The sequence below is a fragment of the Apis florea genome, unplaced genomic scaffold, assembly GCF_048593485.1.
Source record: "Apis florea isolate Af1SG1 unplaced genomic scaffold, ASM4859348v1 contig_3367_pilon, whole genome shotgun sequence".
Classification (NCBI taxonomy): domain Eukaryota; kingdom Metazoa; phylum Arthropoda; class Insecta; order Hymenoptera; family Apidae; genus Apis; species Apis florea.
In genome coordinates, this window is record NW_028256746.1 from 942,856 (window position 1) to 963,736 (window position 20,881).

The 20,881-nt window shown below is 40.9% G+C and overlaps 1 protein-coding gene across 17 annotated transcripts in view; it reads right to left on the reverse strand.

Annotated features, from left to right (window-relative positions):
* Positions 1-20,881, reverse strand: part of LOC100872064 (nucleolysin TIAR) — a 446,485-nt gene that overhangs the window by 40,633 nt on the left and 384,971 nt on the right. For all 17 annotated transcript variants that reach the window (XR_015293242.1, XR_015293246.1, XR_015293244.1 and 14 more), the window contains 2 exons: positions 12,962-13,037; positions 8,144-8,246 (listed from right to left, as the gene is read on the reverse strand). Coding sequence is in view for 12 of the 17 variants with exons in the window: in XM_086911790.1 (XP_086767916.1) it covers positions 8,144-8,246; positions 12,962-13,037 (179 nt within the window). In the remaining 5 variants the exon portion in view is untranslated. The remainder of the gene's footprint in view (positions 1-8,143; positions 8,247-12,961; positions 13,038-20,881) is intronic.

Sequence of the window (20,881 nt, forward strand, 5' to 3'; positions counted from 1 at the left end):
ATGGTAAGGGCGTCTCTGTGATCGTTGCTGCTGTTGTTGTTGTTTGGTAGGCCGTTTCGTTTGTTGACGTTTCATCCAGTTTGATCGGGAATGCGCACGTGTTGAATATCGTTATTCGGCGCGCAGAGGAACCCTTTAAGGCCGTAAAACTTGTTATACCGTCGGTTGTTAACGGTTTTAACGATGCGCGCGCTTTCGAGATATATGGAGGTCTCCTCCAAGAATCGTAACGTTACGGTAAGAGTATTTAATTAATGGGGGAGCGTTAAAGAAAGCGTGTTATCCCGTCCTTTGTATTTCCATTTCGTTTAACTAATTTCTCCGTTAAGACTGCGTTAAGACTTTTTCTTTTTCTTTCTTTCTTTTTTTTTTTTTAGCGGAGAAAGGTTAAGAGAAACTATTTTGCAAGAAAACACAACGGTGTTTCTTTTTCGTATATTATAAAAATATCTGTAAAAACAGTTTTGTAAAAAAATATTTCTAAAAAGTGGTTCCATATGCATGTTTTTTGTTAGAACAGGGACCGTGGATGGATATTTTCGTGTTTGAGAGATACGGAAGATCATTTATGCTACGCGAAGCCAAGTGAAAAAAATTTCTCCCAATGAATGAGAAATTCTGTTTAGAAATGGTGGGTAAAAATCATTGAAATATAAATCGAACGAACGAAGTGAAAATTAGAAATTTCAATCCTTCGTTTATTCATTTTTCTTTCTTTCTTTCTTTCTTCCTTCCTTCCTTCCCGCTTGCATTTCATCGTCCGTATCTATTTTTTCCCCTTTGTTTGCTCGTTCGTTTGCAACTCGCGTGCAATTCCGATAAGAAGTACCACGAATACGTATGCAGATGAAAATTTTATGAATTAAGATGAAACCGAATTTGTCTGAAAATAGACAAGAATCATAGACATCGAACAATAAGAATAGCTTAATTTGCTCAGAGACGCGCATCTTGACGTTTCGATCGATTATTCATATCGTAAGTGCAGTTGCTCGTACGATATTTTTAAATGTAGCGTTTGAAAGCGTGGAGGGATGCTAAGAAAAAAAAAAGGGGGAGAGGGGGAAAAGGATGCTGAAATTCTTGAAAACGTCGTGACCCAATTTTTCCCCCTCTCGGACACGCGCGCGTCGAGGGCGTAGCAATAGCAAAAAAAAAAAAAAAAAAAAAAAGAAAAAACTGCTGACTTCGCCTCGTTGGCCGATCGTCACATAGCTTGTCAAGCTTGGGGATAGGTCAGCGGGAAAACGTGCGAATGTAGGAAGAGAGAGAAGAGAAAAGAAAAGGAAAGGAAAAAAGAAAATGAAATTTTCGTTCTCAAGACGAGAAACATATTATAATATCGCGAAGAATTTAGGTCCAGCGGAATACAGTTGCACGACCGAATATCCCTGCCACGACTAAATATTCAAAGTTTCTATTTGGCGAGAAAGTTGAAGAACGGTGCGTAATTTAATATTAAGCGTGCTCGAGCACTTTCCAAGTAGTCCCCCCAACTTCTCGGATTCCGTCCGAACTAACTCGGTTCTATTTTCGGCCGTGAGAAAAGCGTCGACAACTGCCTTGTAATAGAAGCTCGATGCTTCGCGATATCGCGTTAAAGTTTGCACTTGGACTTGGAGGAAAGGCTTCCCTCCACGCGCGTAAACATAGATCCGTAGATGCGAATCTTTCCAACGCTCGTTTCGTTAATTTAATAATTATTCTCGGGTTCCAGTTTTGTTCTGTTTCGATACGATCTGTTCGATAGCGATAAAATAAAAAAAGAAGGAAAGGTTCAATTGTTTGAAAGGAACGAGTATACGAAAGGAAATGAAATGATCAGTTAACGGAAAGCGACAGATGCCTCTATTTCCGTTTCGATAGCAATAACCATTGTTCCACGAATGAAGAAGAAAAGCTTAGAGAATCTGAAATTGTTTCGAGGAGGTAATAATTACTCGCGTTCGAGGATACGATGCAAAGGAAATGATCGCTCAACCAATCGATTTTGATACATTCGTTTTCGTTTCTATAGCTACGAGTAAGAAAGAAAGAAGAAAAAAAAAAAAGAAGTACGATTCTCTCGAAGAAATAATAATCACTTGCGACAAATAGGTATAGAAAAAGAAAGGATCGGTAAACATTTCAACATTTAGCCACGAATAAAAGAAAAGCCTTGGAATTAGCCTTAATTTCGAAATTAACAAGTTTGACGATGGATTTCGATGCCTCCGTAGGAATATTCACTTATTTCAAGAATAGGAAAAAAAGGATTGCTAGGATTGTTTCGAAGAATTAATAATCACTTAAAATCGTAGAGAGAAAGAAGCGATCGGTAAACATTTCGATAGCCACGAATAAAAAAAAAAAAAAGGCTTAAAGGCCGCAATTGTTTCGAAGGTATTCGAAATTAATAAGTTTGACGATGGATTTCAATGCCTGCGTTTCTATAGCAGTAGCCACTCGTTCCGCGAATAAGGAAAGAGAAAAGCTCCAAAAAGGAGTACGATTGTTTCGAAGAGTTAATAATCACTCGCGATCGGAACAAATACGTACAGAAAAAAAAAAAAATGATCGGTAAACGATAGCAAATAGTCACGAATAAAAAAAAAAAAGAAAGCCTAGAGGCCGCAATTGTTTCGAAGGCATTCGAAATTATCAAGTTTCGAACAATGAATTTCGATGCCTTCGTTTCTATAGCACTTGTTCCAAGAATAAAAAAAAAACCACGATTGTTCGCATTTCGATAGCCACGAATAAAAAAAGAATTTGCCTTAATTTCGAAGGTATTCGATAATAAGTTTGACGATGGATAAGCAATATCCACGAGAATAAGGGGAAAAACTTTTAACTATCTCGTTAATGGAGTTAATAATCACGTTGCGCTCGAAGGGTAGAATGAAATGCACGCACGGTAGATAGAAGAGGAAATGATCGGTTAACGTGAAGCGATGGATGTCCGGTGTCTCCGTTTCCTTGAACAACGCCCGTTCTATACCCGTTAGTCTTATGCACGCATTCGATACTGGCCTTATTCGAAGACTTGTGTTGGAGAGTTAGTGGGACGACCGCGTAACCCGCGCGGCCGGCCACTCGCGCACTTTAGTGTCGGGAAGCATGCCGCCAATTTCCAACACGGCTCGACACTTAACCCGCCCCTCGACCGCCGCCTAGCAAACGGACTGGCCCGCTTATTCGATGCCGCCACGTCGGCTTTACGTCACCGCTGATGGACTGGCTCTTCCTGTGCGTTAATGTTGCGTTAAGCCTGCGTTCGCAAATCCATTCGTCCGTGTGTACCAGCTATACGCGCTATTAGCTCTATGTATATATATATATATATATGTGTGTGTGTGTCGAGGGAAGGAAAATTGACCGAACGAATTGGCCGTTAATTTGCTGGCCAACCTTTCATGCTTTGCAACTTTGCTTTTATAGGCGAGCTCGTATCCCAACTTTCTTCCCCAACTATCCACGCGATCTCGCCAGAAGGAACCAAGTGGAGGAAAAGACGGGTTAATTATGTGTTGTTATTTACGGCCTATAAAGACGAAATTCATTCGGTTCTTCTTCTTTTTTACCTTCGTTTAACGATACTCTCCCTCGTACACTTTTATCTCGCGTCCAATTTTTTTCCTCTTCGTATAATAATCGAAATATCTTTTCGCGCGATTTCTTTCCACCTGTCATCGATATCATATGGCAATAATCCGCGATAGTAACAGTTGATGCAATTATTATAACTTGACTCGCGTTTAATGCGCTCGATGATATCGCGTATTCCATTATTCCGCTATTATAGTTCGTCATCGCTGTATCGATTCGTCAAGTGGATTTAATATCCTGATTTAGCAATACCAAAGTTACGAATTTAAATTGTATCGCGCATTAGAACGACGATAGTGGTGGAATGATAGAAAAGAGCAAACTCGTGATAACTGGTGATGGGAATAAAGTTGAAAGAAAAAAAAAAAAGAGGAGAGAAAGAGAGAAAAGAAAGTGCATTTAAACCTAATAACGTCATTTTTCAAGGAAGCCTCGTCTTCTCGAAGCCTCTCGTCGTTACTTCTCCTTTTTTTAATACGCCGGCAAGTTTCAGTTTTATATATATATATATGTATTCATCTTTGCGATAAGTTTCGTTTCACAGAGATTAAAAGTCTGGAAAATGAAAGGAGATTTGGTCGTTTCGATTCTTTTAAAGAGTAGCGACGCGAAATCGACACCAGTCGTGGTTTTGGTTGGCGAGCGATTCAGTCGACGGCGATACAAACTTTCGACATTAAAAACCCCCAACCCCCGACTCGAATTTCGTCTCTCTTTCACACGCCACCAATCGGTATTTTTGCCTGACCGCAAAATTATCTAATTGCCGGGGCTATAAAATATTGACCCAGTTGCTGACGAACTTCGGGACTCTCTCAAATTAAATGCCGCTTTGCCCCAACTGTCTCTAACTTCTTCTTCTTCTTCTTCTTCTTCTTCTTCTTCTTTCCGCGGCATCGCGATTATAAGAATTCCTTACAACCGTCTTATCTCTTTTACGTATCTATTCACGTGACGAGGAAACGGATTCGCTTACCGGATTTCTGTAACGTAATAACGTGTTATTACACGTTAATACACATCGTGTAACGATATGAACGGTGGTTTCTGCTAAAATTTTCGTACAAAGCAACGAGTTTCCAGTATTTTTTTTACCCCGTTGAAATTTATCAAAAAACATTTAATTACGAATAATTACTCATGCACGAAACGTACGTATAAAAATACATTATACATTTATATCTCAACAAGTATTTGAATCAAGGTTTCTTAAAGAACGTACAGCGTTGATACGTTCTTCATACGTGAAAGTATGCAGATAGAAAGCAGGAGGTAAACGGCGATAAAGAGCGCGATTATTTTTCTTTTTCTTTTTTTTTTTTTTCTTTTCTTTTCTTCTCTCCAACGTAAATATAATTTTTCTTTCCTCCGTTCGAAAACTTCGACGAATAATTTCGCGTCAGTCGAGCAGTTGTTTCATTTGAAGCAACACTCGTCTCATTGAACCGCGCTATTTAAACGTGTGCATTATATCGGGACTATTTACCACTCTCGAGTGTTCTTATTGTTATGGAGTTAACGAGGTTTGAACCGACTGGTTGGAACAAGCTTGGAACGAATAACAAATTGCGCGTATAAACCATAGATCCGCCATTAAAGGTTGAATGGCGGGATGGGCATCGTTGACAATCGCAACGCAACGCGTTTGTTTATTAGGCAAACCGTAATTAATAATACGATTAATAATCGTGGAAACGGTATTAATCGTATTAATTATGGTTTATCCAATTTAATTAAACTCGCTTAACGGCGATCGAGTTAACGCAGTAAACGATAATTTGTTCACCGAGGTTGTTGCCGATCCAACTTTTTCGCGCGATGTCCTTGCATACCTCTTCTTGGCTATTCTTATAAAATTTCCAGTCTGATTGACTCGAACGAACGAATAATTGCATTTTATCCTCGTTCTATCGAATTATTCGATCAATTTTTTCCTTTTTTTTTTTTTTTTCTTTATGAAATCATTCAAATCTTCCCACACCACTTGTCAATTTAACGTTAAACGTCGCAAAAAGAATCGATTACCGATTGCCGATAAAAATTATTGTAAGGTTAGAACGATCGACATATAACGTTATGCGGATTATGCGTTCAATTTTTGACGTTTGTATCCTGGTCTCGTACCTGCTGGAATTTTTCACCGTTTACGGGAGGAACGATAAGGCTTGATAAACGAATAAATGAGCCTCGTGATAAGAGACATTAGGAAAAGTGAAAAATTAAGTTCGAAGAGAAAAGCGACAAGTAGACAGGTTAGGCAGGGATATTATCAAGAGAGGAAGATGTCTCGAAAGATGTGCTGAATACTAATATTTCGAAAATTTATCAATCGTAATAATCGAGTTCCCTTTATCCTTACTTTCGTAGACAAACGTGATTTCACGAAAGAATCTTGATCAGAAGATATATATATATACAGAATCGCGAAATATTAATCGCGACAGAAAATTCTTCGACGCGATTCTTCGAATAGTGGCGGAAAGAGAATTTTCGTTGGAAAAACCGTGGAAGGAACGTGGCTGCGAGGTTTTCGAATATTTTAGGTTAAGCGATACGCTTCGAGCCACGGCTCACCTTGACCGACATCTCTGAACTTGAATTTTTCCCGAAAATTCTTCCCTCGCGACAAAGAGCGGGATCACCACGATTCGCACGATGATTCCAGAGCAAATTATTCCCTCTCAACCCTTTATCTTTGCACTGCCGATTTAATCCCGTGCGCAGAAATAAAATTCACGTGGAGCAAAGGTGTGCGTTCGAAGAAAAGAAATATATATACACGTGTATATTAAGAAAGCCTCTGCGAATATGGCGTATGCAAATAGGGGTGAGGTAGGGTCCCGTAGTAGATTGGAGGGTCTAGTGAAAAAGTTTGGACGACGCTTGGCGACGAATACTAATTAAAGACTTGGGGAATGAAATTAGCTGGCGAGTGGACGGCAGCCCCGTCGAGGGTCGACGACGAGGAGCCGCTTATGATAATATAATAATACTTACTCGGTCCCGGACTCGCTACCTCCGAGCTCATTATGCGTTTAGTTCCTAACTTCAATTGGATTCTTACTATCCCCTCCCTCGCTCGCTTTATACTTTCATCATCGCGGCTCTACTTTAACACCCGCTAATTAAGGGAGACGCTGGTAATAGACGATTTACGCCGCGAGTCTGTGAATCACTCGTTCCTCTATATATGTGTATATTATACATCTCTGGATTAGTCCCTCTTTCGATCGAATTTTTTAAAATTAATCCTCTAAGTGAGAAAATTCGTTCCACGAATTCGAAGCTTATTAAATAAACCCAATTAAACGACGAGCTGTACTCGCATGAAGTTGCATTTCTATCATACCACAACAGCAATATTTATAATCAGCTGATACGTATTTGTGAGTTCGATCGTTATGCATGCAAAATTTTGGAATTTTATCTTTACTTTGTTGCTTCTATATGATTTCTTTTAAAAGCACGATGTAATTGGGTTAAGGTAGCGCGGATCGAGTTCTCGGAGGGAACGGCGTCTCCGAAATCGCGCGCTCAAATCCTGGTAAAAGGTAAATGACGATACACTCGAGCCATACACTCGAGTGGACGAGAAGGAAAGGGGAGGGGATGAATAAGAGGCGTGAATGAGCGGAGCCGCATTGATCGCGGATGCTTCTATTATAATCCGTCCCCTCTTAATCTCTCCTCTTATTATTATTATTATTTTTTAAAATATCCTCACCGCCTCGGCCCGCGAAACTTATTCTCGAGCAAGAGCACTTTCGTTTCGACGTCGAACGCGTTCATCCGAAATCATCATTCGAAGAAATTATTTCCATATTTATCGTATCCGACATTATTGGGGATGGATAATCAGACGTGGATAAAAAAGCGTCAGTCATTGATGATGCGATTGAACGAGCGAGTATTTACGCGTTGAACCAAAGATATCCTCCACAGATGATATCGTATCGATTGACAAAGCATTGGCGATAGCGCTGGTGGCGAGACTGTTTTAACCTCTTCCTCGATGGCGCGAAATGGATGAAAGCTTTCTCCACAGCCGACTGGACCTAATCGAATTCCAGCTGCGTCGGCGAAAATTCCGTGGAGGGCCACCGCGATATTTAATTTTCCTTTGCCGCTTTCGTATGCGCGTCAGACGTGGTCTTAAGGGCATAAGAGTGACGCTTCCTCGGCGAAGACGACCATCTCGCAAACGACAAACGGCAGAAATTCGTTTTTACATTCTTCTCTTATTGCTTTTACGCTCGCTCGAGTGAAAACGCGACGATTATTATCAATTATGCGTTGTATATCGAGTAAAGCAACGCGATTTTTAGATTTGCGCGAAAAAGTAATTGCAATTGTATATGTTTGGTTAGATTCGGATCGAAGGAAAGAAAAAAAATGAATAAAGAAGGTTCCGTCACTCGTTTCTCTTGGATTCTTCGATACATGTGTTCGTTCGTATTAAACGACAATCATGCACCACTTCGAGTGTACAGCAAAGATTCGAGAAAGACACGTACGTGTTTATGTATATATATATATATATATGTAATATACTCACCCTCGGATTTTGGCGCAGGGGGTTTGCGAGTCGCCCAATTCGTTCGAATACTCCTGCTACCAAGCCATTGTCCATTCATGGCACCGATGGCACTTTCCGCTTCCTGGAACAATGCGAGCGAAACCTTGAAACTCGAAAATAATTGCCACTTTGAGTTAAGCTGTGAGATCGCTTTGCGTTTTTTGGGACGAGATCAAACAATTTCTCTGGCCGAATACAACAATAATTACGAACCGTTGATATACAATTATAATAACTCGTAATAAAACGTTTATTTTTGTATTTTTTTTTTTTTAAATTAAAAATTACAGAAGGATAAACTTTTGTGATTAATTTATATAATTTATTACGTTTTAAATTGCGAATATATCAAAATATCTTGTACGTTATTAAAAACAGATTGGATCGTCGAATTGAAAAAGACCTCGTCGATTAAACGAACGCACGGTCGTTGCACGGTTAATCATGAACACGTTATATATATATATATATATTTTTTTTTTTCCAACGGCGCCCGAGGTTATTCAATATTAAACCGGTACCCACCTATTAATGGCATCATCTAAAATTAATGGTTCTATCTTGTTTCACAAATTTTTCAACGTCCCTAAAAATTTGTCTCCCTCTCCCTCTGCGCTTACTGCTCCCTGTCGCGAACCCACGTTCGGTTAAATTGGTTCAGTTGCAGGCGACCGACCGGCCGCATCTACTACTTCTACATCGCAACCATCAATTTCAAATTTTAGTTACAATCGTGCTTTACGAATGTAAATGGAACACGTGAATTCCAGAGGCAGATTTTATTTCAACTAATAATTCCAATTTTAATAAATTGCAACGAATTAAAGAGGAATATATTGAATAAAATAATAATTTACGAAACTTTAAATGATTCCGTGTATAAAGATCATTTTTTTTTTCTTTCTATTATTGATATATAACGATGCCGTATATATATATATGTAGCAATTAATTATCTAAATACAGACATTGCCACATTTATCGCATTAATATATCCACTCGTTTTAATTCCACTGATGGATTACTCGAACGATAAACGAACAGGAAAGAACATATTAATTTACCACCACCATTCAAGTTACAATCTACTATTTTTGCAACCTATTCGTACGTAAACGGAATGTTATTGGCGCCAATTTGCCAACTCTTTAAAATTCCAAACAGCAAACGATAAACACAACAAGACACAACAAGCCTAATTCTCGCGAAATTCTCGAAAGTGTTCTCGGCCTTTCACGTAGTTTAAAGTACATATTGCGGTATAACGACGATGAACTCGATGGAAAAGTAGTACAAGTTCAAAATTTGCTTTCGAAAGTGGAACAATCTAATCTAAAAACGTAACATCCACAAACTGCGACACAAACTGTTTTTCTTTTCTCCCTCCTTCCCTCTCCCTTCCTCTCTCTAAAAATAAGAATATCGGATCGTTTTGAAGAAGTATACAGATTTCACAGAGACATAGTTTCTACTCGAGTATCTCGAGTATGGTCGTACTCGTGTCAAGTGTCATCGGATCGCAGCGGAGGGCAGCGAAGAAGAAGTCACGAAGCGTGGTTACCTTGCGTTAAAAAAAAAAAGAGAGAGAGAGAGAGAGAGAGAGATCGGGAACTGGAATAAACAAAAAGGTTACGACCAACAGCTAGAGAGGCCGTAACTCGCAGTACACAAGATGGTAGCCGTAACTTTTATTTACTACTGCTCTGGTTTGAGAAGCATAGCTCGAGTGGATTGAGAAAAGTGGTCTATTACCGTTCTCCGCGTGGAATGGAGCCGTAATAAATACGTATGTATATCTACGTATACGTTACTTACGCTAAACGTGCATACGTGCATGCATACATGTGCCGAACGAATATATATATATATATATATATATAGACATATATACGGTTCGAGAGACAATTGCTAATTCGATAAATCTACTCTTCTTCTTCCAACTTTTTAATATCGCGTATTGTCGCTGATCTCTCACTTTTCTCTTTCGCAGAACGTTTAAATTACAATTTTTCCTTTTTTTTTTTTTTTTCTTTCGTTTCTCGCACGTAATGGCAAAATCGTTTAATCCCCCGTGTTGAGGGCATCGCTTGCCGAAATGCCGGAGATAGCGTTCGAAACTTGGAAACCGTCGACTCGTTTCTCTCTCGCCTTGGCATTTCTCGATGCGGGTCAACCTAACCGCTCGCTTCGAAATTCTGCCCGATCTATCCCTTTCCCTTTCCCCCCCCCCTCACGTATCTTTTCCCCCGATTTTTCGAAAAATCCACGTGTTTATCGCCTCGAGGAAAGAGATAAAATTCGTTTTCACGAAAGAAGAGGGACGATTCGAAAGTTGTAGCGCGCCAATAAGAGAACAGGTATTCCTCGTCTATCCGTCTAAGTCCATTACGGGATTTGTACATGGAAAATAAGAAAGAATCGTGGGAGCGGACAAAAGGAACGAGAGAGAGAGAGAGAGGAGAGGGGATAGATGGAAACGATTGAGGAAGGGAGGGAGGGACCGATATCCCGATTGTAAGGCGGGCCGTAAAGACGTGGAGAGGACGACTTTGCGTGGAATCGTGCGTATTCCACGGGAGGAAATGGGAGCAAGCCCGTGACAGGCCGTGGCTGGCTGATGCGAAGAAACGACGGACGGATGGAGGAATCTAAAAATATTCCTCCGTCACATCCCTCTCTCTCTCCCCTAGAAGAAGAAGTTGACTGTTCGAAAAGCTCTTCGGGAGTACTATGCACGAAGGGGGATGAGGGGAGGGGGAGTGTTTCCCTTCTTTCCTGCCGGCATTCCATCCGCCAGCCACCCCCTCCCCCCCCCCCCCCTGCTGCCTCCCATTTGCGCCATTTCGAGGACTCTTGGGTCTGGGCTTTCGCCTCGTTCCCACAACCGTTACCTTCCACCACCACCGCTCCCTTCCTCACCTCCCCCCCGCCCTATGAGAGAGAGAAGAGAGAAACTTAGCATCGTCTTCAAAAGATAGCAGGGATACGTACGTAGGTACGTACGTACGTAGTTACACGCGACGAGGAGGATCGGCCCAACCCCGGGATAAAGTATTTCCGATTCGAATTTCCATCCCCGATATGACGCCGCTTGTTCGCGTGGTTAGCCTAGATAGACCGGCTGCGGGCCGAATGCTCGCCTCTCTAAGCCGATTCTAAACTACGGTCGATAAGTTTGCCCCCTTGCTCCTCCCCCTCCTAGCCCCGGGACGAGCAGGAACGCAACCCCTCGTCCTAACCACCCCTCTCCTTCCACTTTCCGTGACCGGACCGTTTATACGACACGCCGCGGCTGTCCTACCGACCTCGTCGCCCCAGACCTGCCTAGTTCAACCTGTCCGAGCACACGTCAAATCGAATTTTCTCGCGCGCATACACACACATACAGAGAGAGAGAGAGAGAGAGAGAGGAGGAACGGGTATAGGCCATATTCCGTGACTACGAGCGGAGCGACACCCAGCTGCTTTACACGCATTACTAAGTCATAGGCTTACGTGGCTCTAAGGAAACGTACGTGTGCGTTATTGCTACGTAGTACTTTACGTGTCTTTCTTTTTCTCTCTTTCTTTTCCTTTTTTTCTTTTTCTCTTCTTTTTCGTTTTCCATCCGATTTTCCCGATTCCTCGCTCTATCGATCCGCGACGATACCGCGAGTCGTTTTCGGGAGGAGAAAGGGGAGGTCCATCGATCGGATATTTTATGGGAATATTATGTGGATGCCGATCGGGGGAAATTTTGGAATCAACAGCCACCGTGGAAATTAAGAATATGAAATGAATTTTTTGCCACCCAGCCCCGATACGCTTCCGACCTTATTCCAGCTTTTCCACGATTTTATCGATGGAAAGCCGTTATGAAAGCCTTTTTTTTTTCCCTCCTCCTCCTCCTCCTCCGATTTCTTGATTTATCGCCAAAAGGATTTATCGATCCCCGCTTCTTCTTGTCGCTTTAAAGTGGCCAACTTTTTGGCGATTTTGGCTCTCGCTTTGCCTCTCCCCCTGAAATTCCCCGCACGTGCCCGCCCGCCCCTTTCCTCTTCTCCTTCTTCTTTTTTTTCTTTTTTTTTTATCTCTTCCGGCAAGTGCCATCCCCGTATTTATAGTTTCGCTTAATACGAGCCGTCTTATTCCCTACTTTCCATTTTCCTTGCGAAATCGATCTCTCGAGGCGATAACACGGATCGCGATTTCTTCTCCTTCGCACACACGTTGAGAGATGTTACGATGGAAGGATACAGGTTTAGGGAAGAGAGACATTTTCGCGCGTCCCCCGAGGAGACACCCGTGGAAAATTTATACTCGGCCAATAAGTAAGTAATACTTGGGGTGGGGGTGTGAGGCCAGGTGCCGGCGGTGGTCCAGATCGATAGAACATTAAAACGGGGGAGGGGAGGCGGTGTTGGGGGTAGCCGCGTTGGCGAATAAAACGGTGGCAAGCCTTCTTTTACTTAACTGTCCTACGTTTAACTTGGTCGTGATTTACGCGCGAGATTTTTAGAAGAATCGTGATAAAACACCTCCCCTCGTTTGATCAACGAGATCATCTTTAAATAAATTTCCAGACAGGAATGGAGCGCGCTTTGTTTCTAATCGAAGGCTGCGATTATATATAAAACCGTTTTGAATTATTAATTTTTTTTTAGAGGGAGTAAGATTTCGTTATTAAAAAATATCATCTTAACTTGCGATTACGCGAGAAATTTCGTAACTCGGTATTATTTTTTTTTTCTTTTTGGAAAATTTTTTCACCAGTCGAGCGAAACGCGGGATGAAATTAAATTTGTACTCGAGACTTACCGCTTTTTTAACAAAGGAAACGAATCCATATCCTTTGGATTTGAGCGTTTGTGGATCTCTCACGACTCTGCAATCTCTGCAACAAGAAACAAGTTCATTTGTTAAAAATATAAAATTCCCGTTACGAAAAGAGGTCTTGGAAATTATTACTTGCGGTTAAAGTAACTCGAACATTCTTTCTTCCTTTCTTTCTTTCTTTTTTCTTTCCCCCCCCCCTCCCCCCTTTCGAAGATTCGTTTATATACAACCAACCTTTCATCCCTTTGAATTTTAATTAAATTTTTATACACAGCGGATAACGTTTTAGCGCAAAGTCGAGAATAAAATCGAGGTTATAATTTTCTCCAAAAACGAAGGGAAGAAGAAAAAATTTTTATCCATTCGATTCATTCGACACGTATAAAATCATATATACATACATATCTTCTAATCGTATCGCTTTTTTCCGCTTCTTCCCGCATTATCGCGAAAGTTGAGAGAAGAAGGCCACCCGCTACTACTTCGAATCGACGGATAGATGTTTCGTGACACTTGGCAATCATTCCGTTTACCTTATCTTACCCGATACAACGTAACACGAAAGCAACAGATTAGCGGAAACCGGTTTCCTTTCCCCCCCCCCCCCAACTTTTAACGAGACACCCGCATCGTGCATTTTCTCTCTCTCTCTCTCTCTCTCTCGTTCGATTTTATAATCGTACGTATCCCTCCACAATTTTCGACAATCAAAAGAGAGAAAAGAAAAACGCCTCGACGAAGGGTTTAATCCATCCGAATTTCGAAGGTGTTTTATATACACTGTCCGGAAAACATGGAGTTGGAGAATGATCGAACACCCTAAAAATTCTTCCCCGTAATTAAGATTCCAGCGATGTCTGACGGATGAAATTAGGAGGGATACTCGAGGTAAGTAGTCTTCTCGCCGTCCCTCTCCACTTAAATAAAATATTCTTTCGCTCGATGGGGACTGGCATGCGGCTCGAATAAAACTCTGGTTATATAGGTCTGCCAAATTTTTCATCTCGCTCGTCGTCTGAATTTTTCGGACGTTCGATAGAATTTCATATTGTCTGGTTGAAAAAGAAAGAAAGAAAGAAAGAAAGAAAGAAAGAAAGAACGAAAGAAAGGAAAAAATAGATGGAGAGGGAAAACGAAAATAAATTTTGCTAATTGCCTTTTTTCGGTTCCGATATTTCGCTATAACATCGTGGGGGAGGTAAGGAAAATGGAAAGAAGAATCGACGATGATCCAAATTAAAGAGGAATGCAACGTTGAGAGAGCAGAAATAAATAATGGACAGAGTCGATGAACCAGTATTCATTGTAAAACGATTAGCGGGGAAGCTCGTCGTGTATTTATCTTCGTTCGTTATGTCGCTTGCTCGAGGAAGATATCTACGCGTCTGGAACATTAATCGCGAAATTATTATTCTTAAAAGATTGGGCGGGGAGGACAATTTTTCACAACGGAATTGGACGATATTGCGAAAAGCAGGGGTGGATATCGGGCAAGTTGGAAGCGAGAGAAGTGAAATTGGAGAGGAAAAGAGCGAGGAAAAGGAGCGAGGGTTTCAGAACGAAAGGACAGAACGTGAAAAGAGAGATGAAAGAGAGGGTAAGCAAGATTACGCGCGTCAAAGAGTGGCAGTACTTTGCTTTCTCATCCCCCCCCCCCGTTTATCCTCCCCCTTCCCCCTCTTATATGCAACTTTTTCGGTTTCCTCCTCGAACAATTAATCGTTCGCTCTTCGAGAGGCCTCCCTCGCGAATTTTATTACCCGATAACAATTTAATCTCTAATGGGAATAACGACAAGTTGCGCGCGAGGTTTTTAATCTTATTTCACGTTTTCCAGGTTTTGGAGGATGCGCGATGCAATAAACCGAGTTAAGAAGGTCAAGTACGAGGAGACCGGACAAGCGGTAGTTTTCGAGTAAAATTTACTCGAAAACTACTATGTTGCGCAAGAAGCTAAACAAAGTTGCGGTCAACTGTAAACGCGGCCTTTCGGAGCGGAGTTATGCATTTACTTTCTCTCCTCCCCGCTTAAATACTTATACTCGGTTAAATTGCTTTCCACCGTCGGCCCCGGTATTTAGCCAGCCCTTAATCGTCCTCGTTTTTACGTAATAAAGAAAGAAAGAAAGAGAGAAAGAAAGAAAGGAAGAGAGAAGGAGAGAGATCGCGCGTCTTTCGCGATTATAACTCGACCGAATAATATTCGAAATTTTCCCTCGATACCGATCTATTTTATATATATAAAATATATCAGGCGAATAAGTTCCTTTTTTCTTTAATCACAACCTTCGAATTCGGACGATGTATTCTCTCTGGAGAGATATTAAAAATATTAGAACGTTAGAAAGATAGCGTTAAAAATATCGTCAAAAAGCGAGTTTACTTTCTCTACGCCCAGCCAAACCGTGTGACCGATATTCTTGTCGTTTACGCCACGCGCTTTCTCGAAAGACGACGATCGTTCAGATTCGCACGGAGAGAGTTGGATGACGGTGGAATCGATCGACGAAAATCTTATATTGAAAAAAATTTGATAAAAAGGGGGAGAAAGAACTTATTTGCACGCCTAACAATCTATCGATCTATCCTCTTCTCGTATCGACTTTACATTAAACGAACGAGTTCTTTTTTTTAAACGATTTCGAGCCTCTCTCCTCGAGATGATCCGCCATCATTGTTTTCCGCGAGTTTTCAGCGGAATGCCGGCGCGAGTGTCACAGTGGCGCGAACATGAGTAATAGTCAATATAAGTTAGATGTAGAGCAGCACGCCAGTCCCATATGTCGTTGCGTCCCACACTTCAACCTCTCCTCCCACCTCTCTCTCTCTCTCTCTCTCCTCGCTCTCCCTCCTCTTTCGAATCGGCCCTCTTTTTACGGCTTCCTCTTCTTGTCCGCTCCACCACTTGACGAGGACGAAACAATCGGGAACGCCGTGAAATTTACGTTTCCACCTCGCGTTAAAAATCGTAAATTAATGCACGGTTATTGACGCGATAAATCTCGAAATTTAATTCAAGTTCCATCGAGAGCTGTCCACCGACGGCGGCCACCCGCCCACCCGCTCCATCCTCTTTCTCGCCGCGCCGATATAGCCGAGGCGACAATGGCGGCAGCCGAGCTTCGACGCCTGGCCAACGACAAAGCCCCCCCCAGAGATGGGATAAAGAGTTAGTTTGGATTTATTGCGAGCGTTGCGCCGAACGAACGAGCGATGGACGTCAAGAGTTGGAAGTCGAGCGGCGATGATTCAAATTCCAGGTCCTAGACACGGCGTCCGGTCGTGCGAAAAAAAAGAAAAAAATAAACAAAATAAAAGGGGGGCTGGCTTGTCCTTCATCCTATCAATCCCGCCAAGTCTTTATTCCATCGGGCTGTCGCGATCCTCGCGCCGCTTTTATTTATTGGGCCTCGTCGTTGGAACACCGCGAAACTCGAGCCAAGAGACGAGAATTTCAATTTTTTCCCTTCGAAAGGAGGAGTAAATCTTTTTTTTGGGATTTTCCTTCGAGATTATCGTATTTCATCCTCGTTGCGATTAATTTAAAGTGAAATAGAATAGAAATTTATACGATTTCGTTCTACGTTCTAGAAATCGAGCAGAAACTAAATTCAATTGGCGGCAAGTGTTCGAAACGTAACGTTAGCGAGCCTATTTGCTTTGTTCATTAGTTATTCCGTTCGCTGGGTTGCAAGCTAAACGTCAGCGTATAAATTAATTTCATATAACATCAATAGACTCCAATTAGGGGAATAGAGCAATAGTCGATGTAGAGTAGCGAATTTTACCTCCTGGGATTTGTCTCGTATCGCATTTGCGATCGTACGGGACCGTGTTACGATTCATAATACCTCGCATAATGCTTAATATAATTTTGTCAACGCCATCCATGGATGAACCGTACGTTGAAAGTTTGTTTTTTCGAAGGGAAGCTATCGAAAAGCTAATTAAATCATCGATAAACGATCATAAAATCTTTTATCAACCCGTGCTCCCAATCCGTGTTTTCTCATTCTCTGTCTTTTTTGAAAAGGAGTATCGAAGAATCTATCAAATTATCGATAAAAAATTTAAAATTCGAAGACGATCGCTTTAAACGCTCGTCTTTTTATCAAGTATCGAAAAACCTGCCGATCAAATTATCGATAAAAAATTAAAAATTCGATCGCTTTAAAACACGCGTGTTTTTATCAACCCATTAACTTTCGTCCGTGTTTTCTCATTCTCCTTGTCCCTTTCGAAAAGAAGTATCGAAAAATCTGCCGATCAAATTATCGATAAAAAATTAAAAAATTCGATCGCTTTAAAACACGCGTGTTTTTATCAACCCATGAACTTTCGTCCGTGTTTTCTCATTCTCCTTGTCCCTTTCGAAAAGAAGTATCGAAAAATCTGCCGATCAAATTATCGATAAAAAATTAAAAAATTCGATCGCTTTAAAACACGCGTGTTTTTATCAACCCACGAACTTTCGTCCGTGTTTTCTCATTCTCCTTGCCCCTTTCGAAAAGAAGTATCGAAAAATCTGCCGATCAAATTATCGATAAAAAATTAAAAATTCGAAGACGATCCCTTCAAACACGCTCTGCTCTTTTTATCGACTCGTGCTTCCAATCCGTTATCCGTGTTTTCTCATTCTTAGTCAACGTCTTTTTCGAAAGGGAGTATCGAAAAAGTTAACGGCGATTAAATCATGGATAAAAAAAATTACAAAACTCGAAGACGACGATCGTTTTACAAACAGCATGCATCTTTTTATCAACCAACGTGCTTCCCAAGCCACGAAACCTTCGCGCGTTAACCGTGCTTTCTCATTCCCTGTCAGCGTTGCTCGCCAATCCAGCCGGTTTTTCGTGATCGAACGGGGACCCGAGCTCATTAATTACAAATAATAAAAAGGGAGACGCGTCAGCGCGAAAAATCTTCGCACCTGCGAGATCCATCGAGCGTAAGTAAGAATGGATAAAAGGAATATCACGCTACAAATGCTCGTTAGCTCGAGACCGCTCATCAATCTACCTGCTAATCGCTCAGAGTGTCGCTTCTCGATCGTTATATCCCACATATTCGCTCCTGATATCACGCACAAGTTGTGTATCGTTAATATCGACGCCTTCGCGCAATAGCGATTAACGACAGATGATGATAATTACGCGAGATAACACGCCTCGTTCAAAGAATTTCAAATTTATCCGATCGAGTTCGCGTTATAACAATTTAACGAGGAGGATAAAGAGGGAAAAAAGAAAAGAGATACGCTTTTATTTCCGTCAACCGTAATATATATATATATATATCGATTCGCCCCCGAAAAACGGAATTAAATACCGATTACAGGGTTCACGGAATTTCGAGGCGGGGAATATCGTGATCCGATAATTCGAGTTGGATCGAATATCGCCTCTGACAATCGGCACCGTTTCGGAAAAACATTTCTCTCTCGCGCGAACGAGCGAGACACCGCGGATAATAGAGCGGTGGCGAGCACTCGATCGACGAATTCGGGGACGTGGAGGAAAAGAATGGAGAGGAAAAATGGAGAGAGAGAGAGCTCGATATCCCTCGAAACAAGGAATCGGCGAGCTAGACTTTCGAGTTATCGTGCTGTCGGTGGAAATACCATTCGGATGAAAACGAAAGGGCGCGCGGCGAAAGGGGGAGTGGGGGAGTTTGCTTACTTTTCGCTAAGTGCACTCAATGCCGAGCGCGCGAACTAATTGTCGGTGGGGATAGGTCGGTCCATCCGGATCTAGGCTTGGGACAAAGTCGTGTGTTCGCCCTCTATCCAGGGACCTCTCCAAGATTCTGGAGTGGGCATCGATTTCAAGAAGGCGATAAATGAAACTGGTCGTCCTCGTGGAAACGTATCCGAACTTTCGTATTTTTGCGTCCTCGTAAATCCTCCGTTATTTATTTATCTTTATATCGTTGTCGACGATCGATCTTCTCTTTCTTATTTCTTTCTTCCTTTTTCTCTTCTTTTTGGATTTTAATTCGTCTCAGGATCCTCCAGGCGAGACGAATCCCGTCGATCGAAATCAAAAGCGAGTTGATTTATGGTGCTTATGAAATTTGCCGGATCGTGATGCGAATAATTTCTGCAGGGGTGCACGCGTGACTGAAATCGCCTAACACGGATTACTCGAGATTCCTCCGTGTAGCTATATAAGTGCATGCGCCCGAGTATTTGGGATTCCGTGGAGTAAAGTTTGAATAATTGGCCGGGAACTGTAAGCGAACAGCGTGACTATATTCTTTTTGACAGGTTTCTCGTATCTGGAAACGTTAACGTATGAGAAAATGTAAATCGTGTAACGGTATCCGGTTGTATCGATCCGATACAATTCGTCGATTCCTTTCTTCTTCGTAGATTTGATCAAACTTTTATCTACGTTCGAAACTTTCCCACACAAGCTTACGTGTTTCTTTAAAGTCGTTTCGGATCGAGCGAAAATTTGAGCGATAATTCCACCACGAATAAATTATCGTAGATAATTTTGAAATAATTCTTTGTCGATTTGATAAATTTTTACTTAGATTATAAATGTTTCCATGTTAGCTTATGTTTAAGATCGAAAAAAATTTGAACGATAATTTCACCACGAATAAATCGTAGCGATAAGATAGTAATCATTTTGAAATAATTTTTCTTCGTAGATTCGATAAACTTTTACTTAGATTCTAAACTTTTACACGTTAGCTTATTTCTTTGAGATCATTCAAGATCTCAAAGAGGAAAATTTGAGCGATAATTCTATCACGAATAAATCGTAACAATAAGATAATCCTCATTTCGAAATAATTCTTCTTCGTAGATTTGATAAATTTTCATTTGAATTCTAAATTTTTCCACCTAAACTCACATATTTCTTTAAGATCGTTTAAGATCGTGGAAAATTTGAGCGATAATTCCATCACGAATAAGCACTTTTTCATAGATTTGATAAACTTTTACTTAGATTCTAAACTTTTCCACGTTAGCTTATTTCTTTAAGATCATCTTCGAGGAAAATTTGAGCGATAATTCCACCACGAATAAATCGTAGCGATAAGATAATCCTCATTTCGAAATAATTTTTCTTCGTAGATTTGATAAACTCTCCCACTTGAGCTTACGTATTTCTTTAAGATCGTTTAAAATGGTGGAAAATTTGAGCGATAATTCCATCACGAATAAGTCGAATTTGATAGCAACGAGATAATCGTGATTTCAAAATAGTAGCACGAATATACGGAGCAAGAAGTAGGCATCTAACGGTTGGGCCTGCGGTAATATAATACGTTACTATATAATTATTGTGCAACCCCTCCCCCCTTCCGAGTTCGTCTTATTTAAGTTCTCGGTAACTGTAATTATCCTATTTACTTTAGACGCAAGTACAACACCTTGCCGGGCTGCTTTGCACGGAACAATTTACCTCACCCTTTCTTAAATTCGACTTCTCGACCACTTTGAAACGAGCTTTTGATACACAGCGATAAACGGCGATTGAACGCAAGATTGCTTTATTTCGCCCGATTCTCTCAAATAAAATCCCCTTTTTTAAAATTCCAATGGCAGATAACAATAATTTTATAATTTAAACGTTCAAGAATTTAGAATGTAATGATCCGATATCATCTTCTTTCACACGTGAAAGAAAATGTTGAATTTGAATATTTGTTATATAAATTAAATTACTGATTTATATTTGATCGTTTTTATCTGATGTATCGGATAAACTATTTCGAATCATGATATATTGCGCATATAAACAATATTGAAATTTATCGAAGATGAATGTGCGAATATATCTTTCGTTACAATTACAGAAAAATTACAATTTCGATCGATCTCGAAGAATAAATATTGCTCGAGCGAAAGAAAGAAAGAAAAAAAAAAAAAGAAAGAAAGGACGATGA